The 25,076-nt window shown below is 37.1% G+C and overlaps 1 protein-coding gene across 1 annotated transcript in view; it reads left to right on the forward strand.

Annotated features, from left to right (window-relative positions):
• Positions 1-25,076, forward strand: part of EYS (eyes shut homolog) — an 863,631-nt gene that overhangs the window by 397,427 nt on the left and 441,128 nt on the right. Inside the window, exons 24-26 of the mRNA XM_064650232.1 lie at positions 6,271-6,367; positions 8,200-8,307; positions 8,962-9,107. Coding sequence (XP_064506302.1) covers positions 6,271-6,367; positions 8,200-8,307; positions 8,962-9,107 — 351 coding nt within the window. The remainder of the gene's footprint in view (positions 1-6,270; positions 6,368-8,199; positions 8,308-8,961; positions 9,108-25,076) is intronic.

The raw sequence follows: 25,076 nt of genomic DNA on the forward strand, positions 1-25,076 counted from the left end.
ATAACTTTAAGTTAAATTGTCCACACAAGCAAGTTAAACAGTTTAAAACATTACGATCTCTACAATTGTATGGTGTTATATTGATGGTTGCAAGAATGTTGTAGGGGAGGCAGTTATTGCAAAAGTTTAAGAATCACTGCAATAGAGCAAGTTTCTGAAGAAACAAGGTAGGAAATGTGAGCAAAAAATGTGAGAATTTAAATAATGAAATATTTGTAGTTGAGCCTAGGCAACTATTCATAAATTCCCCAAAAAGTCTACATGCAAAAAATCCAAATATATATATAAGTGAACTAGATTGGAAATAGAGTATGGCATTAGCCCATGCTGTTCTAGATAATGTCAAGAACAAAAGTGTTAGTTTTGTAAAGACAACACAAAGGAAAGACAGGGCAGTTTGGTAAAAGTAGTTCAGCATTCTGACAACAATTTAGTTCCAAACCAAAAAAATTACTGAAAAAGATATATTCAGAATGAGGAAAAACTGTAAGAGGACATACAACTACACAGTGCAAGATCAGCTCTCTGGCTAGGACTGTTGAAAAAACAAGCTTAATTAATGATGAAGTGGGACATAAAAGGTAACAATTTTCACAAAGTGTGAAACCTGGGGAATTACGAGCACATAAATATTATAGAGAATAACAAGATAAAGAAATAATTTGCAACCATAAACTATGGGCCAGAAAATATCTAGTGTTTTCTAATAAGAGAGTTTTATAACAGTGATTTATTCTTCTATGAGAATTGAGTAGATATATCTAGGAGCTAAAGCAAGGCAAGATTAGTAGCAAAAGCAGATACAGTTGTTGCTGACACAAAAACAGGAAGTGAAAGGCAAGGTTGTTTGATTAAGACAGTTCTTGGAATTTCTGTTTCTTAAAAGGTAGAAATGAATCTCTCACTAAAATTAGATGTAGATCTTCCTTCATTAGTCCAAGTAATATGGATAGGATGAACTCATTATGTTTATGCAGCCTCCTTATTACAATGGAAGCAATTTTCTGCTTACCTGTTAGGTTGTGATGGAAAAATTATCAGGATACACTATACATTATACATTGCATACATATAGAGAGAGTGTTCATATCAAAGCTTTATGTACTCTTTCCAAAAATATGGATTATTTGATCAGCTTCTGTGTTAATTCAGTAACATTTTAATGAGTTATGATAGTCAGATGGGAAATTAGATCAATTAAATACTGTATGTATTTTTGAAACAAATATACTAGAAATACCTGGATTAATTTGACCAGATACAGATGTACACAGTATTACATTAAGGTGCTATCATTTTCTGAGGTTATGCATTTCACTCAAAAGCAGACATACAGAATCAAATGACTAATGCTATAGAAATATTTATGTCACTCTACTGACTATTTAGGCAGCTTAGGACAATTCTATCAAAGGGTAGACAGGCTGAATTTTTTACCAGTTACCTGTTGCTGGATTATTATTGCTGTAGGGATTTTTTTTTTTAATCTACACAGTTCTGGGAAGCACAGTTTTAGAGAGATGTAAAAAGAACAGAGAGCAGCAACTTATGTCATTACAGCACATAAGTACTCAAAAGCTTTGTCATCTTATTTGTGCTCATTGCAGCTTTAAAGATATAAGGCTAAAAGCTGAGAACTTGAAAAAATCTGGTTTATGCAAAAGGAATTGCAGGGGTCTCAAGGTTACAACCACTAGTTTTAGGGTGTAGGGAAATTATGTGTCTTGTTCCAGGAAAATTTGTTAAAGATATCTAGGAAGAGCACTGTATTATGTCTAAGGAGAAACAATAGCTACAGTTTGTACTGGCATTAGCCATCTTATTTTTTCTTTATCTTCCAAGTAGTCCTTCTAAAAGCAATACTCTCTTGATGCTTCGGGGTAATTTCTGAAGTCCTTGTTCTTAAACAGTTCTTTCCAGGACTTTTTAGCCTCTTATCAGACTACTGTCAATAACTCTGTCCCATGAGACCTTGTTTTTTTATATCCTTTGTTCTACCATGCTAGTGGCTATTTTTATTTGGTCTATAGGATATTAGAGCTAGAAGTTTGAACTGAGGCAAAATATCTTTCAGTCCATGTCTGAAACAAGGCTAAGTGAAAATCATAATAATGCACAAACTTTATAATACCAAGCAGAAATAACAAGTGGATGCTGAAGAACAGAAATTATACAAATTCAGATTACCATTGTCAGATTCCTGATCCCCTCTATCCAGTTTCTTTTTCAGGCACACACATACATAATTCACAGATGGAAATAGCCTTTTTACAGAGTCTAATATTTTACACACTTTTGATTTTGATATATGTACTGCCTTTGTTATGCTGAATAACCCAAGTACCTGAACTAATGATTATGGGGCGGCTGTGATATCTCTGCTGCTTGCAAACATTGGTTCATAAATGGTTCATGGTAAGGAGACAAATATAAATATAATCCTTTATACTGTGCTGATGAATAAAATAGTAGAGATCTTATAGCGAAAGAATCTTTTTAGGACCCTGTTAGTCCTCTATGTTACCTGCAGAGGTCAATTCTGTAGTATTTCTCTGCAATGGAAAAAGGAGATAAAAATGATCATAAATATGACAACAGATATTTAGCTTCTATACTCTGCATATTCTTTCACTTCGCAGCTCTCAAAAATCTCATAGACAGAGTTAAGACATGCAGGATTCATTTCCTATATTTCAGAGAAACAGAAGGAATGTCCCATCTTAAAGTAACAGCATTTAAGACATTTCTAGACCTCATATCATTAAAGTCACTTTCATGTCACCTGAACAATTAGAAATACAGAGAAATAAATGTAGATTTTCTAACACAAAGTACTGTAATGATTTTCAGTTGTTTGTCATCTCTGTTAATTTCTGAGAGTCTGGAAAATGTTCTCTGTTACTATGAAAATGTTAACATTTCTGAGGTGCATTTCACTTCCTCAAAAATGCCTATATATTTTCAACAAAATAATAAGTATTTCAAACTAAGTAGTGTATCCCTTTGATTTTAAAAAAAAAAATGTAGATACCAGTAAGGCAATGAGATTCTGTTTACACCTTCAGTTTTTCTAATGTAACAGTTTTTCTAATGTACAGCAAAATATGTTTAACAAATAAAAAACACTTTATAGCATCAAGCCTGTTACCAGGATTGTTACCAAATAAGTGATATTTTCTTTTAAAAGGGAGTCTATGCAGCAGTGGGCAAAGATGTGGGAAAATTCTTTTAACTTGAGTACAATAGCATTTTGATCTTGTGTCTTTTGCCAACTATTGCATCCTCATTTATCTGTAATGGAGACTAATATGTACTAGCAGATGTCTTAGTTTTGAGAACAAGGACTGCATATTAGAGCAAAGAATGATAAGAGAAGTACCTTGTGACTTGACCACATATTTGAGATACTCTTTAGTAGAAAAGATTCACCAGAAGACCCAAAACCATGTCCACATAAGTCCACAGAAATAATTAGCATGTATTCAGGAAGTGTAATAAATATGTAATAGAAATGTGATGAATATGTACTAGTTTCAGCAATATAACCTGCTCTGTTTGGTTACTGGGTGTGCAAGCTTTGTGGAGTATCTCTGAGTTATTCATAGTATTACATTGGTTTGCTTTCTCTTTAAATGTACTAATTTCAGTGAAGCTGCATTTTCCCTGCCCATTGGCACAGCCTTCTACTCTGTAATGAAACTTAATTTCAAAAATGTCAAACATCACAAATAAATGAGAAATCACAGATGCTGAAGTTGACTACAAATGGTCTTGTGGATCCTGGTCTCTCACTATGGCCTCCAATTTCTTAATTAAGCCAGAGTTAGAGAAACGTTACCATCTTTTCTGCTCTTACCCAGTGGAACTGGAGTGGCATGTTTTAAAAGGACAGCTACTGATTATTTTGTGTGTGTGTCAGTGACCAGGTCTAGTACTGAACTTGGTCTCTGGAGTGCTAGTTTACAGTTGTTTTCTTTTTTTCCTTAAACTATAGGCAGATACAGATGAAGGTTCAAATCGCAGCATTAAGATGCATATTACACATGCTACAGATAAGAAAAATGTTCGTATTGCTTACTCTGATTCAGACCCATTTGCAAATAATAAACTAAAACATTCAAAATACAACAAGGTTGCCTGTGCTGAGGGAGCTACTTCAAAGCAGTACACTGGGACAGATAATTTTTTCCTTATTATGGCAATTCTTTTACCATTGGGTGTTTGTGTTTTGGGTTGTTTTTGTGAAACATCATACAAATAGTAAATAAATGAGGGTATCCCTTAATTTCCTGAAGCATGACATTTCTGAAAAAAAAGAATAACATCATAGCAGTATAAGTGACTGTAATTGAAGGGTTAGTTTAAACTGAGATACATTCCAGGCTTTATTTTTTCACCTTTGTAGCAGACACTGCTGTGAAACCTTCAGCAAATATTAAGAACTCATTTCAGTCAGGTCTAGCCCAGAAAGCTGTTAAACAGAAATAATCTTGCTAAGAATAAAATACCAACTACTTTAATGTGGGCTCACGTTTAGAAAATATATCAGAGTGCCAGCAGAGATTTCTTTCTACAGTTTTCCCTACAACTCTGACCAAGACATTTGTTTTTCCAGTAATGGTTTTCTCTAGATAAAAATAAGCCATACTATTCTAACTGTTGTCTTTCATGATCTCCCCACTTTCATTAAGTACTTTGAAAACTAAAAATACATTATATAGCAATAAAAGCAATTATTATCCTTATTTGAGTATCTAAAAAAGTATAGGGAACAATTTTTCCCTGTTGCTTTAACAAAACATCCAATAAAACCTTCATCATGTTTATAGTAATACATACTGAATTTCAGTATACTGAATTCAGTATATACTAATATATACGGAATTTCAGTATACTGAATTCAGTATATAGTAATATACTAAATTCAATATAGTAATATACTATACTGAATTTCAGTAACTATTTTTTATAGTTGTCTTAATTTAATTTTTTCATCTAATTGATGTTCAAAAATGCTTGTTGAACACCATAAATGTTCTTTAGTCAATAAGCAATCAGGAGTCGTGTATTCTCATTGCAGTGCAAATAGTTTACTCACTGTAGTGGTTTCATTATTACATCAATTGAAAACATACATATTTAATTTGTGCAAAATTCAACTAAGTAGCTATAGTTTAGCCACTGTATGTATACAATTTTAACACAACCATGCATTTAGCAGAACATTTATTTAGGTGGAAGTTTTAAGATATAGTATTCTAAGAGCAGAAATAGTGTTCATGTATCACTGAAAGATGACTTATTTCTTTTTAGTGTATATTCTGGAACATTTACACAGGTAAATGTAATGTATTATGCAAGTAATGTACTGTGCAGATAAGATCTTAATCACATTTTTTCTTCATTTAAATATTAAAACCACTTAATTTTTTTTTCTCAGCTACTGACTGCTTTGAATAAATGTGGTCTCTCTAACTTCCACTATGCTCTGCAATATATTAGTTACTGAATTAGCTTTTAGTTTCTTTTGTTCTGCACTCCCCAAGAAAGCCTTTTCAGTCTTTTAAAAAGGGGTACATTTCCCCAGTATATTTATACAGATGCTCATACCAAATCTGTTCTCTCTGGTTCATTAAAGTATCCTAAGACTTCATACACTGTCTGGAAATTATTTGAAGTTAAGGACAAAAATAATTGGAGAAAATTCTTTTAGGATTGTTTCCTTCCACTTGTTGCCCTGATTTTAGAGTCAGCGAGCAGTGACTGCTCCAGGAGCAAAGGTAAGCCAGGAATCCTTGGCTGCCAGAGCAGGGACCTTGCTCTCTGACAGTATATGAATATGGCAAGCAGGTCAGGCCCAATGGCTGTATCTAGGATCAGCACAGTATGCCAGAGCACCAGTCAAAGCTACGGGGAATGGGACAGACCCAAGGTCAAGCCAGGAAGCTACTCTGAAGGCCAAAGTCAGCATTCAAATAAGCAGCTACATGGCTAGGCATGCACATGGCTGCAACACAGGTCAGTCAGACACCCAGGGCAAAGAGCCTCAGCTTGAATGCTCCAAAAAGAAGAGGTAATCATTGCTGATACTTCCCTCATCTCTTTCTTGAATGGCTTCAAGTGAGGCTTAGGTTTCTCAGGCCTGCCACTTGCATTGTCTAAGTTGCTCCTAGACTCAGACAGCCAAACCTCCAAGAGAAGCTGTGACCCTTATATTTAGATCATGTAGTAGAGTTCATTCATTCACAGTTAATGTGATCTATGTTTCAGGATTTGAGGGTACTTACTGTGAAGTTAACAGTGATGAGTGCATCTCCCATCCGTGCCAAAATGAAGGTCTCTGTGTGGATGGGATCAATAACTACAGGTGAGGAAAATTATTTGAATGACAGATATACAGTATGATAGATGGATGTTTATCATTAGCTATTGCTTTGGTGCTTTGCCTGTCTAATGTCTGTTGACCTTCAATGTGTTTAATAGCTACATTACAGTCTAGATCTTCTTGTGAGCAAAAAGTCATACATGTACACCATACATGTGAACCAGAAAATCTATTGTAGAGCTAATTAAAATCTTAAGAATCTAATAAAATCCAGAAAACTGTTGTTGTTAGTCCTGTTAAAATAATGCAAATAATCTGAGTTGAAATAAATAGAAAATCTTCATGAACAATTTAGTTGTAGTTGTTATGTAAGAAATCTTGCAATTACGTAGCTCTTGTATCCTTTGTTATGATTACTCTCACAATGTCTGGATCTTGTGATCAGTGATTTTGATCTTCCTCAAGAAGAACTGGCAGTATTACCGTGAGTCAGTGGCATCAGGAAGTCTTTTTCATGAGAAGTGTGATTTTCACAGTAGGGGTTCTCTCATCTTCAGTCTCAGGTCTGCTTGGAGCCTTTTCTGTATATTTTCTTATCACAGTTTACTTCCTCTGCACTGTTTACCAGTTTCCCCAGCTCACACAGAATCATGGAATGGTTTCGGTTGGAAGGGGCCTTAAAGATCATCTAGTTCCAAACACTCTGCCACTGGAAGGGACACCTTTCACTAAAACAGGTTGCTCAGAGTTCCACCTAGCCTGGCCTTGAACACTGCCAGGGATGGGACATCCACAACTTTTCCGGGCAACATGTTCCAGTGCCTCATCACCCTCACAGTAAAGAACTTCCTCCCAATATCTAATCTAAACGTACTCTCTTTTAGTTTGAATCCATTCCCCCTTGACCTATCACTACATGCTCTCGTAAAAAGTCCCTCTCCTTCTTTCTTGTAAGGTCCTTTCAGGTGCTGGAAGACCACAATTAGGTCACCCCTAAGCTTTCTCTTTTCTAGGCTGAACAACCACAACTCTCAGAGTTTCCTCATAGGAGAGGCACTCCATCCTTCTAACCGTTCTTGGTGGCTTCCTCTGGACTTATTCCAACAGGCTGATGTCCTTTCTCTGCTGGGGACCCCAGAGTTGAATGCAGCACTCCACGCAGAGTCTCACCAGACTGGACTAGAAGGGTAGAATCACCTCCTTTGACCTACTGGCCCTTTGATGTAGCCCAGGATACAATTGGCTTTCTGGATTGCAAGCACATATTGCCAGCTCATGTCCAGTCTCTCATGCTCCAGGACCCCCCAAGTCTTTGCCAGCAGGGCTGCTCTTGATCAGTCTATATTGATACCAGGGGTTACTCCAAGCCAGGTGCAGCCCCTTGCACTTGGTCTTACTAAACTTCGCAAGATTCCCATGAACCCAATTCTGGAGGATGGCATCCCATCCTTCAAGTGTGGGACACAAAAGGCTATTATTTGTAACACCATGATCATCCCAGTGTCTTGCACTCTCACCATAGTTGCTATTTGCAGACCCGAAACTATAGCATAGGAGGCATCAGTTACTTGACTCCAGGGCAGGTGTCAAAACAAGTGAAAACCAGGTCAGGCCAAGGCAAGTCCTATGTAAGCCCTTGCACAGTGGATTTAGCACAAAGCCTGTGGCCTTAAGCTAATAATGACGAAAGTCTTATTTACTGGTCTACAGTCACTGTACTTGTGAAGCTTGTTAAAATATAGTCCTTTGTAATGACCCGAAAAAAGCAAACATGATTTTGGTACCACATAATTCATACCCCTCAATATCTGCTGTGTTTTTCTGGACTCTTTAGAATGAACTAAAAATTAATGTACTGACATCCTTTTTGTTAGATGCTCCTGCCAACATGGTTTTACTGGGACCCTGTGTGAAGTGGAAATCAATGAATGCTTATCAAGACCCTGCAAAAACAATGGAACTTGCCTGGATCTTGTTAACAGGCTAGTGACTACTAAATGAAATCTGATTCCCTGATTTTATTACGTTAATTCTGCTTACTGCCTTGAGATTTGGATGGGACCTTAAGCGTATGACAAGGATTTGGTGTTAAAGTAAAGCAGGCAAATCTTACGGACTCAGTTGTCTGTCCGTATGCAAACTGGAAGGAAATTAGAAGGGGAAAAGTCTCTTACTTTTTTTTATTATTATTTTATTTATTTGGAAAAAGACTGAAATAGAAGAAAATTGATCTTGAGTTAGATTGCTACATGCATCTCTTTTTTCAGCTTCCAACAGTGACTTTTTTCAAATGTAAAGGTTTACTAAAAGTTAAATGAAAGCAAGAGAAAAACTTGTACTATATGTTTTTTCAACAGCACTCTACAAGACTTGGGCCAGAAGACTACTAGTCCTTAAGTCATTCCTTATACCTTCAATTAAAATTACTGTGCCCATTTTTTTCTACTAATTTAACAAAGAGTAAATCACTCTGCTTGCTTCAGAAAGATGGAAATTAGAAAAGTCTGTTCATTATTTTAATATGGATGAGGGTTAGGGACACTAACTTGACATCAGGAGATATATAAAGCTTCAAAATATTGGAATAGATCACACTGTTACTTCTGTTGACTTACCTGATTTTCCCTTTTCTGAAGATTCATCTGTAACTGTGCACCTGGATACTATGGGTCTTTGTGTGAGATGGATGTAAATGAGTGTGAAACTTTGCCTTGTTTGCATGGAGGAAGCTGCATCAACAGGCTTGGAGGCTATCTGTGTTTCTGTCTACCTGGATTCACAGGTATGATCCACTTTCTACCACAATCAAGAAGTTTATTTCACAGGTTTTACATGGTTTTAATTTTATAGCAAAGACCTCAATTAAACCAAGGAAGAGCAAACAGGAGCATCTCCTTATTGGAGGATAAATCAATATTAACTCAAATAGAACTTTGATACAATTCTTGTGAAGTATCTCAAGCTTATTTATATCAAGACTTGATTTATAATTTCTGTAGTCCCCCATACATTCAGCTGAAAACCATTAAAAGAGTTATTGTACAATACAAAGAAAATCAATGTGTTTTTTTTTTTTAATTCAGACAAGAAAAGAACTATTACCATAGATACAGAGTAAATTTCGCAAACACAATAAAATGTTACCTTGTCATTTGAATTTGCACAGAACCATGGCAACAGCTTGACTTTGCTGACCTGTTGGACCTAAACTGTTATCTTTAGTATTAATCTTTGCATTTTTAAAGAATAATGACAAAATAATTGATGGGTAGAGATATAGTAAAATTTCCTTAAAGTGATGTTTATTTTTATTTAAATGCTTTGTGTACTGCAGAACTAGTTCATACCTGGTGTTTTGAAAGATCCAGCTTAAGCAACCTGAAAACACATGGGACCATACAACTGCAGAAATGTTTGCAGTTGTTGCCTCAAGTTGTATCATTTCTGCATTCTTTCTGCATAAAATGTTGTTTCCTACCCATTCCAGCCTGCTATGAATACCACATAATTTATAAGATAAAAGATGCAATTTTTCATCCACTGAACTGAGAGGAACGTAATTCTCCACAGAACAAAGGACAAGTACAGTTTTGGGAATACATTTATAGCTGTATATTCTTTTTCCATTCACCACAAACTTCACCACATATCACTTGTGCACTGTTCTTCAAAATTATTATTGACATTTCAGAGAAAAATCAAAAAATCTATATAATTTTCTTGCCTAAAACTTTTAAATCCTCCCCCTCCTACCCCCACAATATTTTCTTTAAATGGCCTGTGTTCTGAATAGTACTTCTTTCTTGTCACAGAAACTTCTGTTCACTAAGCAGTGGTGCTGCAGATATAATTTCGAACTGATGGATGTTAAATCAGCTGTCTTAACCTTTATGTACATGTTTCTGTAAGAATTCCCAGTTATATTCATAAAAGACTAGACACCTGCACTTGAAGCACTTAGGAGACTTTAATTTGAAAAGGAACAAGCAGTGTGCAGCTGTGCTTTCCTTTTGATTGTTCATTATTGACCAAGCAGTTTGACTTTAGTTCTTTTCCCTAACACATTTAACCAACTAGGATAGGATGTCGGGAGGGGGTTTTGTGATTTTTTTTCCAAATTAGCTGTTGTAGTTGTTTACTATTACAAGTACTTATTTTTTAGTACAACTTCTGTTAGTATATTTACAAGAATATTTCTTTACTATTTAGTGTTAGTTTTTTACTAACAGAGTAGTGTGATATCAAGGTGTCTATTACTCAAAAACTAGTGATAGGTTGCCCATCACTTAATTATAACCAGTGACTTTTTTTTCCCCTCCTTAAAGTGACACTGTTTGGGCAACCACTATGAGACATACCAGCTAGGTGGAGTCCAGAATAATTCATGCAATAAACAGTATAGCAGTTGAACTAAAGTTCTAAAATTATATTGCATTGTCAGCAGGACCAGAAGGGAGTGAAAGTAATTTCATTTTAAAGTGAGGTCTTTTCAGAGCAAGATATCGCTTTTCTGGATTATGAAGCAAAAAGCACATGTCCAGTGTATGATTCCCTGGCAACCATACAGAATTTTAAATTAGTTCTCTGATAATTTGAGGTTTTAAGAACTTTTTATAGAAATTACAGTTTAAATAGCTAATAGCTGATTTTTCATATTCAATTTAACAAAGGTAATTGTACTGTTTAAAGGTACCAAGCTGTGAAATCATAACTAGTGAAAGAAAATACTACATAACTACAAAATATTAATATTCACAGTACTGAATTTGTAAGAGGAATTCATTTAACTCTTTGAAAGACAGGTGTAATTCCACTTTAATATTCAGTAATTTCATCAATTTACAAGCAACTTTTCTTTCACAGACCAGACACCTTTAAAGGTATGTGGCAGTGTGAATTGTTTTCAATGATCAGTTGAATTTTAAAAAAAATTTAATGTACAATGAAAACTTTAATCATTGACTGTTAAGATATTATAGACTTATGAAGTTGAATGGAAACAAATTTAATTGGTTAGGTCAAAGGTTCATTAATTTATAAAATTATTTTAAAATTATTAATATTCATCAGATATTTTGATTTTTTTTCTGGTTATCACGTAATTTACTGTTTTGGAGAATACACTTTTTAGACACTGATCTCTGCTCTGTTACCTCTGAAATTTTGGCATCTAATGTATCACTTAATATTTTAAATTCTCCATAAATTTATATTATTTTGATTTATTTTGCATTTTTCATATTTTTCTTTAATTTTAAATAGATGTTTAACAAAAAATACATTAAAATAATTTATTAAATATTAAACTATAGCATTTTCTCCACACTGCTAAGATAAAATCTGCTGCTTTGCAGCTCATGTAGACCCTTAAAAAAGGAGATCACAGTTCAGATGACAAACACACAGGTGTATTTTTTCTGTCAGGATTTAATTGGCAGCTACAATGGTCTTAAGGCTTAGACATCACTAATGCATCATGGTTAAAGCCCTCATCACAGATACTTTGGAAAATAAAACTTGTGTGACCTGAGCATGCAAGAAACTGTGGATTTTTTTCCAAAAATGAGAAGTGACTTAATAAAAAAGTGCTCTATTTGAAAGAAGTTCCTTTCCTGTGGTTTGTTTTGGTTTTTTTTTCTAAAATACCTTCTAGTTCTTACTGCATCCCCTCTCGTGGAGTAGCCTAGTGTGTATGTTTAGTTGTCCTCAATCATACTGGCTAGAAAGGCCACATCACAGATGCAGCTGACCCAGTGACACTAACTTTCCATCCCCACCTTAGTGCCTCTCAGTTTTGTAATTGGTTTTGCCTGGCCAGTGTTGCCCCATGAAACAATACTGCTCAGTTCTGCTAGGTATTCTTCATGACACAAGATCTAATTATTCAATTTCTATCAGCTGCTGCTGTTATTTTAGATTTATTTGCTCTTTAGCAATGGTATATATACAGTATACATCCTTGTTGCCCAAAATGGTCTTTGTAAGCAGATATATGTTGTTCCTTCAGATCTATGACTTCAACATACTAAAGCTGCAAACTGTCTCCTTACATATTTTGAGCACTCTCTTCCAAGTACACAAAAACACCATTACTCTTTCCAAGTTTTATGCTCCATTGCAAAAATTATTGAATTGAGATAGCATTAAAATTTTATATTGAAAGATGCGGGCCTGGAAAACTACTATTTTTTTAAAATGCTTACATAACATAAAGAAACTTAACAGAAGCACAGGATATAGTTTCTAGATAAGCAGGTAGCTGCAAAATTCTCTGCACTCTCATTCTCCAGTCTGATCATTCTTGTTCCATACCTCCCATTTTTACATGAGGAAAATCTGGCCTGGTTTATAGAACTAAATGAAAAAAATCACTGACTGAAAGTCCTAGTAGAATAGCTCTTTGCTCAAGATCACATTTGTTACTGCTTATTGTCGTACATTGGTGGTACCCCAGTGTTAGATATAAAAACATAATATGGAAGATGCCTCCTGAGTCACTGAATCTAAAACTTGTTTTTCTAAACAATCAGGCATTCATTGGCTGGAATAATGAGTGTTAGTGGTAATAACATGAACTGCTAAATTTGTACTACAAATGTAAAGAAACAAACAACCTTAAACATTTTACTTTGTAAGGTGCCGAATATGAGACTTAATGTGCATAGAAGGTAGACATTTTGAGTAAGAAAACAACATGTTTCCATAGTCTTACACTAAGATAGCCTTTGAAACATGTCTTAATCAGGGACTGCTTTGCTCTGTATGATTCCATAATCCTTTTATTTCATAAACATTACTATAAATACAGGAAACTCGTTCATAATCTGAGAACATCAAAAGCTATGTCAGATTTAATTTTGGCTTGATAGCCAAGCATTTGTTAGAGAATCTGAAAATAAACTGCAAACAAGTGGAACCCTCATGACTGTTTGTGGAATTATAAATTAAATGGAATGTAAACAGCAAATTAAAACTAAAAGCAAAATAAGGAAATATAATCAATGAGTATAGCCATATCTTCATCGATACAAATTAGTCTGATGTTGCATTCTGAATGTGCTCTGGTACACAATTATGTAAAGAATAAAATATGAAAAATATATGTGTATCCATATTCCACTGAGTTTGATATTAAAAAATATTAATGAAAACACTAATATTACTTTCACTTTAGCTGCTCAATATAGCATTTTAAATGGAATAAGTAATTAAACATAATGTGCTATGATCGCTTACCCTGAAGGTCGTTTTCATGATTGAAGTGTTAATCACTTCTTCTAAATCTTGCCATCTGAACAACCTTATGTCAAAACATAACTGAGATGATTCAGACATACCTCAAGTGAAATAATTTTCATGTTAATGAAAAATTTATTTTATATTCAACTATAAACCATAAGTGTCTGGGTCATTAAGTCTGCTGCAAAATGGATTTAATAAGAATACATTTTTTTTGACTGTAAAGTTCTGTTTGTTCATTCTTAGTTGCTTCATTTGAAAGGATTCTAGGATTACCAAGTTGTTACTGCCTTTGTTGACAGATTTGGTCCTTCTTAAGTCTTTATTTTCTGATATTCCTTTGTTTCAGGTTAAGTAAATCAAAGATCTCTTTCAAAGACTAAAGGGGTTTTTTTTTTAAATGTGTTGGGTTGACCTTGTCCCTCTGCCACCTGCTCATCCAGTTGTTCTTTCAATCCCCCTTATCAACAGAATAGGAAAAGAAATTAAAGATGAAAAAACTCATGGGTCAGTGATATGGAAAGTAGGATTGATTACACCCTTCAGTGAGTTTGCTGATGACACCAAGCTGTGTGGTGCAGTTGACCTGCTGGAGGAAAGGCATGCCATCAAGAGGGACCTTGACAGGCTTGAGAGGTGGGCCCAAGGGGTTCAACAAGGCCAAGTGCAAGGTCTTGCATGTGGGTGGGGCAATCCCAGGCTGGAGGTGTTGGTTGACGAGAAGGTCAACATGACCTGGTGATGTGCACTTGCAGCCCAGAAAGCCAGCCTTATCCAGGCATGCATTAAAAGGAGTCGGGTCAGCAGGTCAAGAGAGATGATTCTCCCCCTCTGCTCTGCTCTTGTGAGACCCCACCTGAAGAACTGTGTCCAACTCTGGCTTCCCAGCACAAGAAGGATATGGACCTTTTGGAGTAAGTCCAGAGGAGGGTCACAAAAATGATCAGAGTTAGAGCAGGTCCCCTGTGAAGATAGACTAGAGAGTTGGGGCTGTTCAGCCTCCAGAAGAGAAGGCTCTGAGCAGCCTTTGGGTACCTTCGGGCAGGGTAAGGGGGGAAAGGCTTTAAACTAAAAGAGGATATATTTAGATTAGGTATTAGGAAGAAATGCTTCACTGTGTGGTGGTGAGATACCTGAAACAGTTTACCCAGAGAAGCTATGGATGCCCCATCCCTGGAAGTGTTCAAGGCAAGGTTGGATGGAGCTTTAAGAAACCTGCTCTAGTGCAATGGTCCCTGCCCATGTCAGGGGGATTGGAACTAGGTGATCTTTAATGTCCCTTGCAACACAAAACTGACCATGAGATAAGTTACCAGTTATCATCACAGTCAAAACAGCCTTGACTTGGGGAAAAATAATATATTTTATTGCTGATTAAAATAGACTTCTGTATGGGAAGAAAAAAGCCCACAATATAAAACAGTTTCCCCTCTTTCTTCTCTTCCCTTAGCACCCTTTCACATTTCCAAATCCTCTACCTCCCTGCAAGAACAGCACAGGGAGATGGCGAATGGGGGACTGTGGTCAATTCATAACAGCTTCTTTCTGCTACTTCCTTCTTCTCACACTTTTCTCCTGCTCCTGCACTTTTCCCAGAGCTTCAATATATATCTACTTCAGTATGGGTTCCACCTTTCGCATTCTTTCAGGAAACAATCACCTGCTCCTGGATGGAGCTCTCCATGGTCTGCAGTGTGGATATTTACTGGTGTTGGGAGTACTCTCCACAGAGTGCAGGGGAATACCTGAACCACTGTGGTCTTCCCCATGGGCTGTGGGAAGTTTCTGCTTCAGTGCTTCAAGCAATTTCTCTCCCTCCTTCTATGACCTTGGTGCTCACAGGGTTGTTTCTGTTTTCCCCCCTTCATTTGTGCAGTGTTTTGCCCTTTCTTAGATATGTTTTCACAGAGGTACCACCGTCTTGAGGGGCTCAGTTGTGTCTTACAGTGGATTCTTTGGAGAGAGATGGAACTGTGTCTGCCATGAGGCAATCCCCGGTCTCTCCTCACAGAAGGGGCCTTGCAACTCCCCCAACACTTTAACACCTCCAGCCAATACTAAAAGTAATATTTCAGTGTATTAAACTGAGGCATACAAATTCAAAATTCTCATTCAAACTCCCAATTATTGGATATCATCCAAAAGATACCTAAAAATGAGTAGGTACCATTAAGTCACTGGTTTCAGTCATCTTTTTTACAGAGCAGTAATTATTTCTTAATTCTAAATAGCTATTCTGTTCAACACAGATCTACTCTTTCAGTCCTATTTTCTCTATGAGCTGAGTACAAACTGATATTTGAAAGTGACTGTGCACTTAAGTTGCGTGTTAAACCAAGTCAAAATGTTGCCTTAATTAGCTCAGCTTGTATTTTATCTTTTATGTCAGCTCTGAAGCCTAGCCTTCCTTATCCTGGGCTTAGGAACCTGCTGTTCATCTTGTCTGTGTGACAATGAAAACTCTCTTCTGCTTTTCATACAACAGGCTGACCTAATAAAAATGTCCCCCAAAATCTAATCAATGAAAAGGAAAAGAACTTTACTTATCTTTTTTGACCTTCCCAGCTATTTCTACAGCTTTATACTGCCAGTCAACTGTGGCAGTGATTACATCTGCACTCCTCAAGCCTCTGTCTGCCTTCCTTGCTATTGATATCCAGAGGAAGAAGAGCAACTACACAACTAACTGAAGTGACTACTTATTTAGAGTCAGAGGCAAGGAATCTCTTGGCACATTTCCTGAAATGTCAAAGCAAGATGCAGCTTATACATCAAGAGGCCAAAACAGATTGGCACACCAAGAATAAATCTAACATGAAGACTGACAGATCTGTATGTCTGTACTAAATTTGGAGGTAGCAGTGTCTGCCTTTAGTTTAAGGATTAGAGAATTCACATAAGTTTGGGGAATTTTAGATTTGGTGAAAACACCATCGGGGGTGCAAATTTATGCGTTTTCCCGAGAAGTGTTATAATGTCCATGCTGTGAGTTAGCCTGATCCGTAAGAAAAGGAGGGGATACTTTTGCTGGATTTGTTGAGCTTCAACACTATTCGGCAAAGATTTCCTGGGCCAGAAAAAACCTAGAAGAGCAAGGTGCAACCTCATTGAGTATTTGCCTTGAAGTGCTAAGTTTACACTGCTAGTTGTCTCTCCTGAGAGCCAAGATCAGGACACAAACATTCTTATTTCTCTCAAAATGACTTACTGTCTATGAAGTAGAGCCTTAAGCCATACTTTAAATAATTAAATCTTAGTCTGGTGGCAGCTTTGTTTCAATTGTTGCACTTTTTTTCATGGAAGAGAGTGTCCAAGAAGGTATGGCAGAGAGCGGGCAAGGATGAATAGGAAACAGCTGCAGAAAAGAAGCACATATTTGGTGAAAGGAGCAGAAATGGGTGATTTAGGAGGAGTATTAAGCAATTGCCCAGGTGTACAGATTTGAAAGCAGAAAAGAAAAGCTCAGCTAGAACTGAGAATAGAGAAAATGTGCAAAGCCACAAGAAAGCTTTTTATATGTACATCGACAGCAAAAGAAAGGTCAATAGAAAAGTGGACCTGGTTCTCAGTGGGAAGGGGGATCTATTGACATAAGAAATGGAAGAGTGTGAGGCACTCAAAATTGGTTTTTTTTGGGTTTCATGACTCAAGTCCAGTCTTAAGCCTTCCAGGTGTCTCAACCCAGTGGCAGAGTTGAGGATACTCCTCTTTTAACAAAATTCCTGATAGAGTATGGTCAATTAACCACAACCTTCTAAGCCCAAATAGCCAACTTTTTGCCAATCCAGTTGTCCACCCTTCCAGAGTATACAGTCCTAGCTTAGGTACAGGAACGTTGTGGGAGACAGTGTCAAAGCCATGCTAAAGTCACGATAAGTGACATTCATTGCTGTCTCCTCTTCCACAAACCTAGTCATTTAATCATAAACACCAATCAGATTGCTCAGGTATGATTGTCCCTTGATAAACTGATAGAATCACAGCTTGCATTGGAAGTCATCTACTCCAACCACCCTGCAGTCAGCAGGGACATTTTCAACTCAATCATGTTGATTAGAGCCCCATCCAACCTGGGTTGAATGTTTCCAGAGATGGGGCCCTTACCACCTCCAGGCAACCTGTTCCAGTGCCTCACCCCCCTCATTGTAAAAAATTTCTTCCTTACATATAGTCCAAATCTGCCCTCTTTTAGTTTAAAACCATTGCCCCTTATCCTGTTGCAATAGGATCTGTTAAAGTGTCTGTCCCCATCTTTCTTACAAGACTCCTTTAAGTATTGGAAGCTTGTAATAAAAGTCTTCTCGGAGCCTTCTCTTCTCCAGGTTGAACAACCCCAGCATTTCAGCCTTTCTTCATTGGTGTTCCAGCCCTCTGATCATTTTTGTGACCCTCCTCTAGACTCACTTCAATAGGTCCATACCTTTCCTGTCTTGAGAGCTCCAGAGCTGGATGCAGCATTCAAGGTAGGGTCTCACGAGAGCAGAGTAGAGGGGCAAAATCCCCTCCCTCAATCTGCTGTCCACCTGCTTTTGATGCAGCCCAGGATACGGTTGACTTTCTGGGCTCCAGGTGCAAATTGACAGCTCATGTCCAATTGAGTATCCACAAGTTCTCTACAGGGCTGCTCTCAACCTATGCTGGTTTTTCCCACCCACCTGCTTCTTCTATTGCCCAGAAATGGCTTCCAAGAGGATTCTCTCCACTATCTTCCCAAGGACCAAACTGGGGCTTGCTGACCTGTTGCTCCCCATATCATCCTTTCGGGTTTTTGGGGTGATAAATGCAATGTTTCCCTTTCCTAGTCACTGAGGACCTTCCCAATTTCCATTTTTTTTCAGATGTAATAGTAAGCAGCCTTTCAAGGATATAAGCTGGCTTTCTCAGTACCTTCAGGGGCAGTCCATAGGGTACTGAATTACGGTACAAGAATTGAACACCAGAATTTATGTTTAGCCCAGTGTTCTGTATGCCACAAGAGAAACCAAGTTAGATTATCGTGTCTAATCTTTGTTACCCAAGTTCAGTATTTGGATGTGACTTTTTCATGATTTGATTTCAAATATTGTATTTACAGCTTCAGAAACAGGAGGACGTAATCCAGCAAATACTTTTTTATTTGAGGAAACATTTCTTTTATGTAGTCTGCAAAGGTTATCATGCCATATAGTGGTGATCTCCAACTAGAAAGATAAAGAAATGTGCAGTTTCAAAGAAATGAAGTTACTGAACAGCTGAAAATTCTATTTATAAGAAAGAAAGGTATCTATAGCTCATGCTAAGTCTCTGGTCCTTAAGGAGACGAAGTCAATAACTATCTAATTTTTTGTACAGATTATGCCCAAAATATGCAATGCTACGGGTCCATTCATAATGAGCATTTGGCAACAGCAACTCTCAATGTGTATACAAATTAAATCTGGTGATTAGGAACTTGGATGACAGTATACTCCCCTTGTTTGGTGAAATATAATTGTTTTGGGTTACAAATCTGTGCCGTTAGGGAGAAAAATCCCGGTCTTTTGGCAAAGAATATCTAAATGTGAAGTGTTTGTTCTTCATGCTCATTACTGTCTAATTTAAATGTATTTAGTATACTGATTCTAAGGTGATTTCACCAATGTGTTGTACAGTTAATTACTATTTATCTTCAAACAGAACAAACTTCTTTTTATGGATTTATAGACGTCAGTAAAAGAGGAATAGAACTAGCATTGCTCCTTATTTTTGACTGCTGAAAAGAAGCTGTGTTATTTATGAATAGAAACAATGTAGAAAACACCACTTTATAATATTAAAAAGGACACTGTTCATGCAGTCATGTACATGCTAGGAACTAGATAAATTTCCCACTGTATCCACTGCTTAGAGTGCTATCATGGATTGGGAGAAAATCTCAATTTGATTCTCACACTTTCCTCCAAGTTTCCTGCACATTCATAGTGGTTTCTAAATTAATAAATAGTTTCAAATGACTTCTGCTGCTTTTTGCACACATCACTCCCTGTTGACCGGAACAATGCCTTGAATCTAGTTCTTGCATACAATGTAAGATTATGATAATACATTCTCCCCCACATTTTCTCTCTTTCTGTGGCTAGTCTGTTTAATAATAATAATAATTAATACAAAATGGGAAAAACAAACAAACAAACCAAACCAAAAGCTCTCAAAACAAAATAACCCAGAAGAAATATTTTCAATATAAAATATCCAGTGGTGAGCCATCTATGCATTCTGCCAGTTTATGTGAAATGTTGCTCCATGTTAAGTAGATCTGGAAACATATGAGAACAATTATTTAATTTATTAGTGAAAATGGAGGAAGGTGCTCCCTTACACTCATACAACTGACAGCAGTAAGCATATTGTATATCACAATTCAAAATTTGCAGGCTGTATTAAATGGAAAAAAAGAAACAGCTGCATCAGAATTATGCAGCCCCAGGGTAATTGTTTTTCCTCTAAAGGGTGACACTGAAGTTAAATACAAAGCCATAGTAATATGGCTGAAGTAGTTCTGCTCTCAACATCTTTATTTGGGACTCTAACGCTCCATTGCATTATGCTACCTAGACATGCTGATAGTTCTTTCCTCTCTTTTCTAGTTTCTAAAGTCCTTCAGCATCTGACTCTCATGGAAACGCTGGTTGTCTCTCTCAAAATAAGGGACTTTGCTGAGGCATTCAAGAATATTGGCACCATTCTTGTAGATTCTGTCTTGTTGCCACAAAATTTCAATATAATTGTAGTAGTAATAATAACAGCAACAATAATAATTCCTTTCTCCAGGAAATCAGCAATAGAATCACGGTTAAACACTGTATCCTAATTATGGAAGTGCTTCTGCGAAGTTCTGTGGCTTAACTTAATTTTTTATCATGATGCTCTATATTCTACATAAATATCTTTCTTGGGACACCCACATAACTATTCAACAGAAAAGGAACATTTAACCAAACTGAGACAATGGCTAGTAACTGAAATAGATAATATCAAATCATCTATCAGACCAGTAGTTTAGGGTAAAGCAGATGTAGAATCTTTCCCTGAAGATTTTTTGAGCTACTTGAAATGAAGAATGCAGAGGATAGGACTATACTTCCAATATTTAAAGGGGGCTTTAAGAACATTTGAGAGCTTATGGTTAAGTGAGTACTAGGGAATGAAGTGAGCACTTCTGGTGAGGCTGCTTCATGAATACTATATTCTGTTTTGGACCCCTCACTCCGAGAAGGATATTGAGATTCTAGAAAGTGTCCAGAGAAGGGTGGTGAAGCTGGTGGAAGATCTGGAGCACAAGTCCTATGATGAGGGGCTGAGGAAGTAAGGACCTTTTGTCTCTCTACAACTACCTGAAAGGAGGCTGTAGTGAGGTGGAGGTCGTTCTTTTCTCCCAGGTAACAAGTGACAAGGTGAGAGGAAATGGCCACAAGTTGTACCAGGGGAAGATTAGTTTGGATATTGGGAAGAATTTCTCCTCTGAAGGAGTGAGCAGGCATTGGAATAGGCTGCCCAAGGAAGTGGTAGAATCACCCTCCCTGGAAATGTTCAAAAGGCATGTGGCTGTGACACTTGGGGATATGGTTTAGCTGTAAACACAGTGCCAGGTTAATGGTTGGACTTAAGAGGTTGATCTTAGAGGTCTTTTACAACTTTAATGATTCTATAGCTCTAAGTGTTTATATCTAGATCTTATTATAGGAAGGTACTAGTTGAGAATTTAAATTATCTAGAGCTTCTAGAGCTAAAATCAGTGGTTCATATTAATTATACTAACAACAAATTTGAGAAAGCCCTGATGCAACTGTAAGATCTGTTCCTTAGCTGTTACTGCCAGCTAGGAGAGTCTGTACTTTTCAGCAAGTGTAACTTTGGAGGGATCTTTGAATATATTGAAGTATGTCATTGTGCATGCTTTAAAGGAGTTTCTATTCAGTAAGAGTTACCAAGGCCCGGGGGATTGAAATCTCAATTTCCACAAAAATTGCTCTGCTACAAATGCTGTGACAAAGGAACTTTTAAGCAGCTCTGATGCGAGAGCACCACAAAAGAACATTATACATCATAAGGCCAGTCTATTCTTCTGTGGTTCTGAGATATTTCTTTGAGCTTTGTGTAAGCTGTAAATGTACTTAATATCTTTTATATTAAATTATTGTAGCATTTCTAAAGTAAAACATTTTAAATTAAATAAGAATATTTTAATAACTATTTCTCATGCTTTGGTTTGTTTTACTATGCATTCAAAAATTCATGAATGAGAACTAGTTAGATAGAAACAAGTAATTCATCATTATAAAACCTGTGGATATTTCAATCAGTCACAACAATACATATCTAAAACAATGACTGCTGAGCGATGTTTTTACTTTGCAGAATACAACATGCTATATGTTAGACCAGTTACTGTAAAGTTGTGCTTTTTACTTCTGAAAAGCATAGCCATGGCAGTGTCATGGAATGTTTTGTTCTCTGGAGCTATCTCTACCAGGAATCTGTGTCTTTTATCCTCAATAGGCATCAGAGATGTAGATGACTTCGTGAAGACTATTTTGCTGACTAATGTAGAATGAGTTGACATTTCCTGCTAAGAATCAAGTAGCTTTCTTAACAATTCTACTGGTTTTTTCCTAACTTGTAGTGGAAAAAAGAATATTATGGGGCAACTCTCTGGGTCTCACTGATTGCATGGCTTGGATCTGTTTTATTTCCCCACAGCCAGCCTAAATTACTATTATAAGTTGTGAAATTCTCATTTGAACCAAATAGTGAAGGTGGTGCGCTATGATAAATAAATGAATCAATCATTAGCGCCTCCCAGGGGCTCAGATAAGGGACATCACTGGAAAATTCTCCCTATCTAGTAAGGGCCTCTGATTATTATCTGTTATTGGTTATTCAAGCTGACAGCGACAAAATAACAAAGAGAAGTCCAAGAGCAATCAAAAGAGACTGCAGGGCATTGGGACAATTGGTTGAAAGATCAGGAGCACAGGTAGTGATTTCTCTAAACCTAACCCAATCCTTCTGGAACAAGGAATAGTATTGATAGGAATATTGTTGCTTTGAGTACTGGACAAAGGTTGTGGGGATTGTTTCCTTTGAAAAGTTTACTCATTACGCTGCAGAGAGTGTGTAACAATACAGGTACCTTAACAACACAGTTGGCTACCGTCATGAACAGCAACTTTAAAAGCAGCAGGAGCCCTTCTGCTGGCCTGCAACCTCTACCTTCCCCCTCTCCAAGTTTCCTGTCTATACATTAACTTCTCCTAAGGGAAAAATGGGTTTGTTCTGCTCTTCCTAACTGCAGGCTCTGAGCTGGCTCACATCACAGCAGAACGCTGCTCTGCAGCAGAGATCCAGCAAAACCCAACAGCAGCACCTCTGCTCTATGGGACAGGTTTATAGTGTTGCTGAGCCTGGATTTATCCGTCAGGAAAAATAAAGGATAGTCATAAGCTAAAGTGAACACTGCACACCAGGATGAGGGAACATATGGTCCTCCTGAGCATTTAAAATCTGCAGGTCTGAATCCAAGTACCAAAAATCAAGCCTTGCTTCTCATTGATCCATCAGGTTAATGAGGGACTCCAAGGTTGATGTAATTGGAAAAGTCTGATTTTTTGACCATGGGATGATCTACTCAACATCTGGCCTACTAACAGGTGACATCTGCATCTGAGTTAGGATCTGCATCACCTGCATCTGAGATAGGATGCACCTATCTTGTAAGGGAAAAAGAATATTAGCACAGGAACTAGTGGGGTTTGTTGACAGAGCCTGCTGTATTTTTGTCTGCTTTTGAATGCATACTTCTGATCCCATGCATTTTGTCATTAACCAGGCTACCAGGTCAAGCTATCCAGGGGAAATTTCATTCTTGAATTAAAATAAATCAGGTTTATTTTTTATCTTTTGCTGAAATTAGTGTTAGCTATGGGGTCAAACCAGGCTGCTCAGGTCTTTGTTCAGTTGAGTCTGAAAATCCTCCAGGCACAGTATTGTTCTCATTTTTTCTGCGACATTTAAACTGTAGTATGAATAATACATTGCTTTATTAATAGTGGGATTCTTTGTACCCCAAGAAAAGAAAGACAAGTTGAGTGTTTAGCTATAGAGCAAACTTTGTCTTTTATTGCCATTTGACTGTAAAAATGCATAAGTGCTTCAGTTTTAAATAAGGCTATTACAGACAACCTAAAACATGCCTAATAGAGGAGAAAATTAAAACCCATGATAATAATAATCTTAATATTCTGAAAGCATTCATGTTATAGATGGATGAGGAATTAAATATGAACATAGTTTTTTTACACAAAGCTATACTTATATTATTTTAGAGTGTTTGATAGGTATTTGCAACTTGCCCAGCTACAATGTGACAATATCCCATTGCCACCTTTTCTGACAATATTGACAACTATGATATTTTTTTCATGATGTTTCCAACATTCAGACAAGAATTGATAGATTTTACTTACACTGTCTTCACATTTATCTCGTTTTGCATCCTTTTTTGTAAGTTTATTCAACTGTGAAATAAATTGTAATTCTTAAGTGTTATATCTTTAGGTATAGCTTGATTTTTTCATTTTGTAATTCAGTACATATGATTTCTGCCTTCATCAGGCTTATGCCCCGGCTGTGTGCTGACCCAGCAGTGCAGGGGCTCAACCTTTGCCATGGCCTGATCAGTGTGTTGCTGGTTAAATCCCTGCGCATGGGTCAGTGACTGCTGCCTCCCCTGCTCAAACTTCAGGTCTGGGGGTGACCCCGCTGGGGAGGGGGTGAAACCTTCTCCCTGTCACTGCCTGACAAACCACAGCCATTTGTGTGCATGGGGGGCTGGGAGTGGGGTGTCAGGGAAGCAGTGCCAGGCAGGCAGCCTGGGAGAAAAAAAGGGGCTGTGACAGGGAAAGGTGTAAAGGGAACACCCAAGCAGAACCTAAGACAAGGTGATATCAGTATCATATTGCTTCAAAGAAAGAGAAGAAAGAAATCCTCCACCAGGCACATCACAGTCCTTCTATCAAAGATGTCATGATGCTGGCAAGCCTTTGGAATTTCCCTCCCTCCACCTCCCATTTACAATTTCTGAGAGTAAATTGTAGTGTCACACTTTAGGCCCACAAGCACATTTGAAGTATGAGCACACCACCAGTGAAAAGGGTTAGATACTGGCAAGAACTGGAGGGAATTTTGGTAAACCAATTTAAACATTTTAATATCTATGCTTTTCAGTACCAATAATTGGGACTATCAGACTGTTTTAACAGGAGTGCCATTAAATTCTAGACTTTTTGTATGGTATGTTTCCTTTGGCCTGTCACAAGATTATGAATTTTTGAAATTCTATTCTTTTTAGTAGAAAGTGTTAAATACAGTAAGATCTGATGCTTGATCTGAGGCTCTCATAACTTAGCTCAGCAATAAACCAAGAATTAATTTACTTAGGTAGATTTCTGCTTGTGATGGTCTCTGTTGCTCCTCTCTAAAGTGCCAACATCTA

This window comes from Pseudopipra pipra, chromosome 3 (assembly GCF_036250125.1).
Source record: "Pseudopipra pipra isolate bDixPip1 chromosome 3, bDixPip1.hap1, whole genome shotgun sequence".
Lineage (NCBI taxonomy): Eukaryota > Metazoa > Chordata > Aves > Passeriformes > Pipridae > Pseudopipra > Pseudopipra pipra.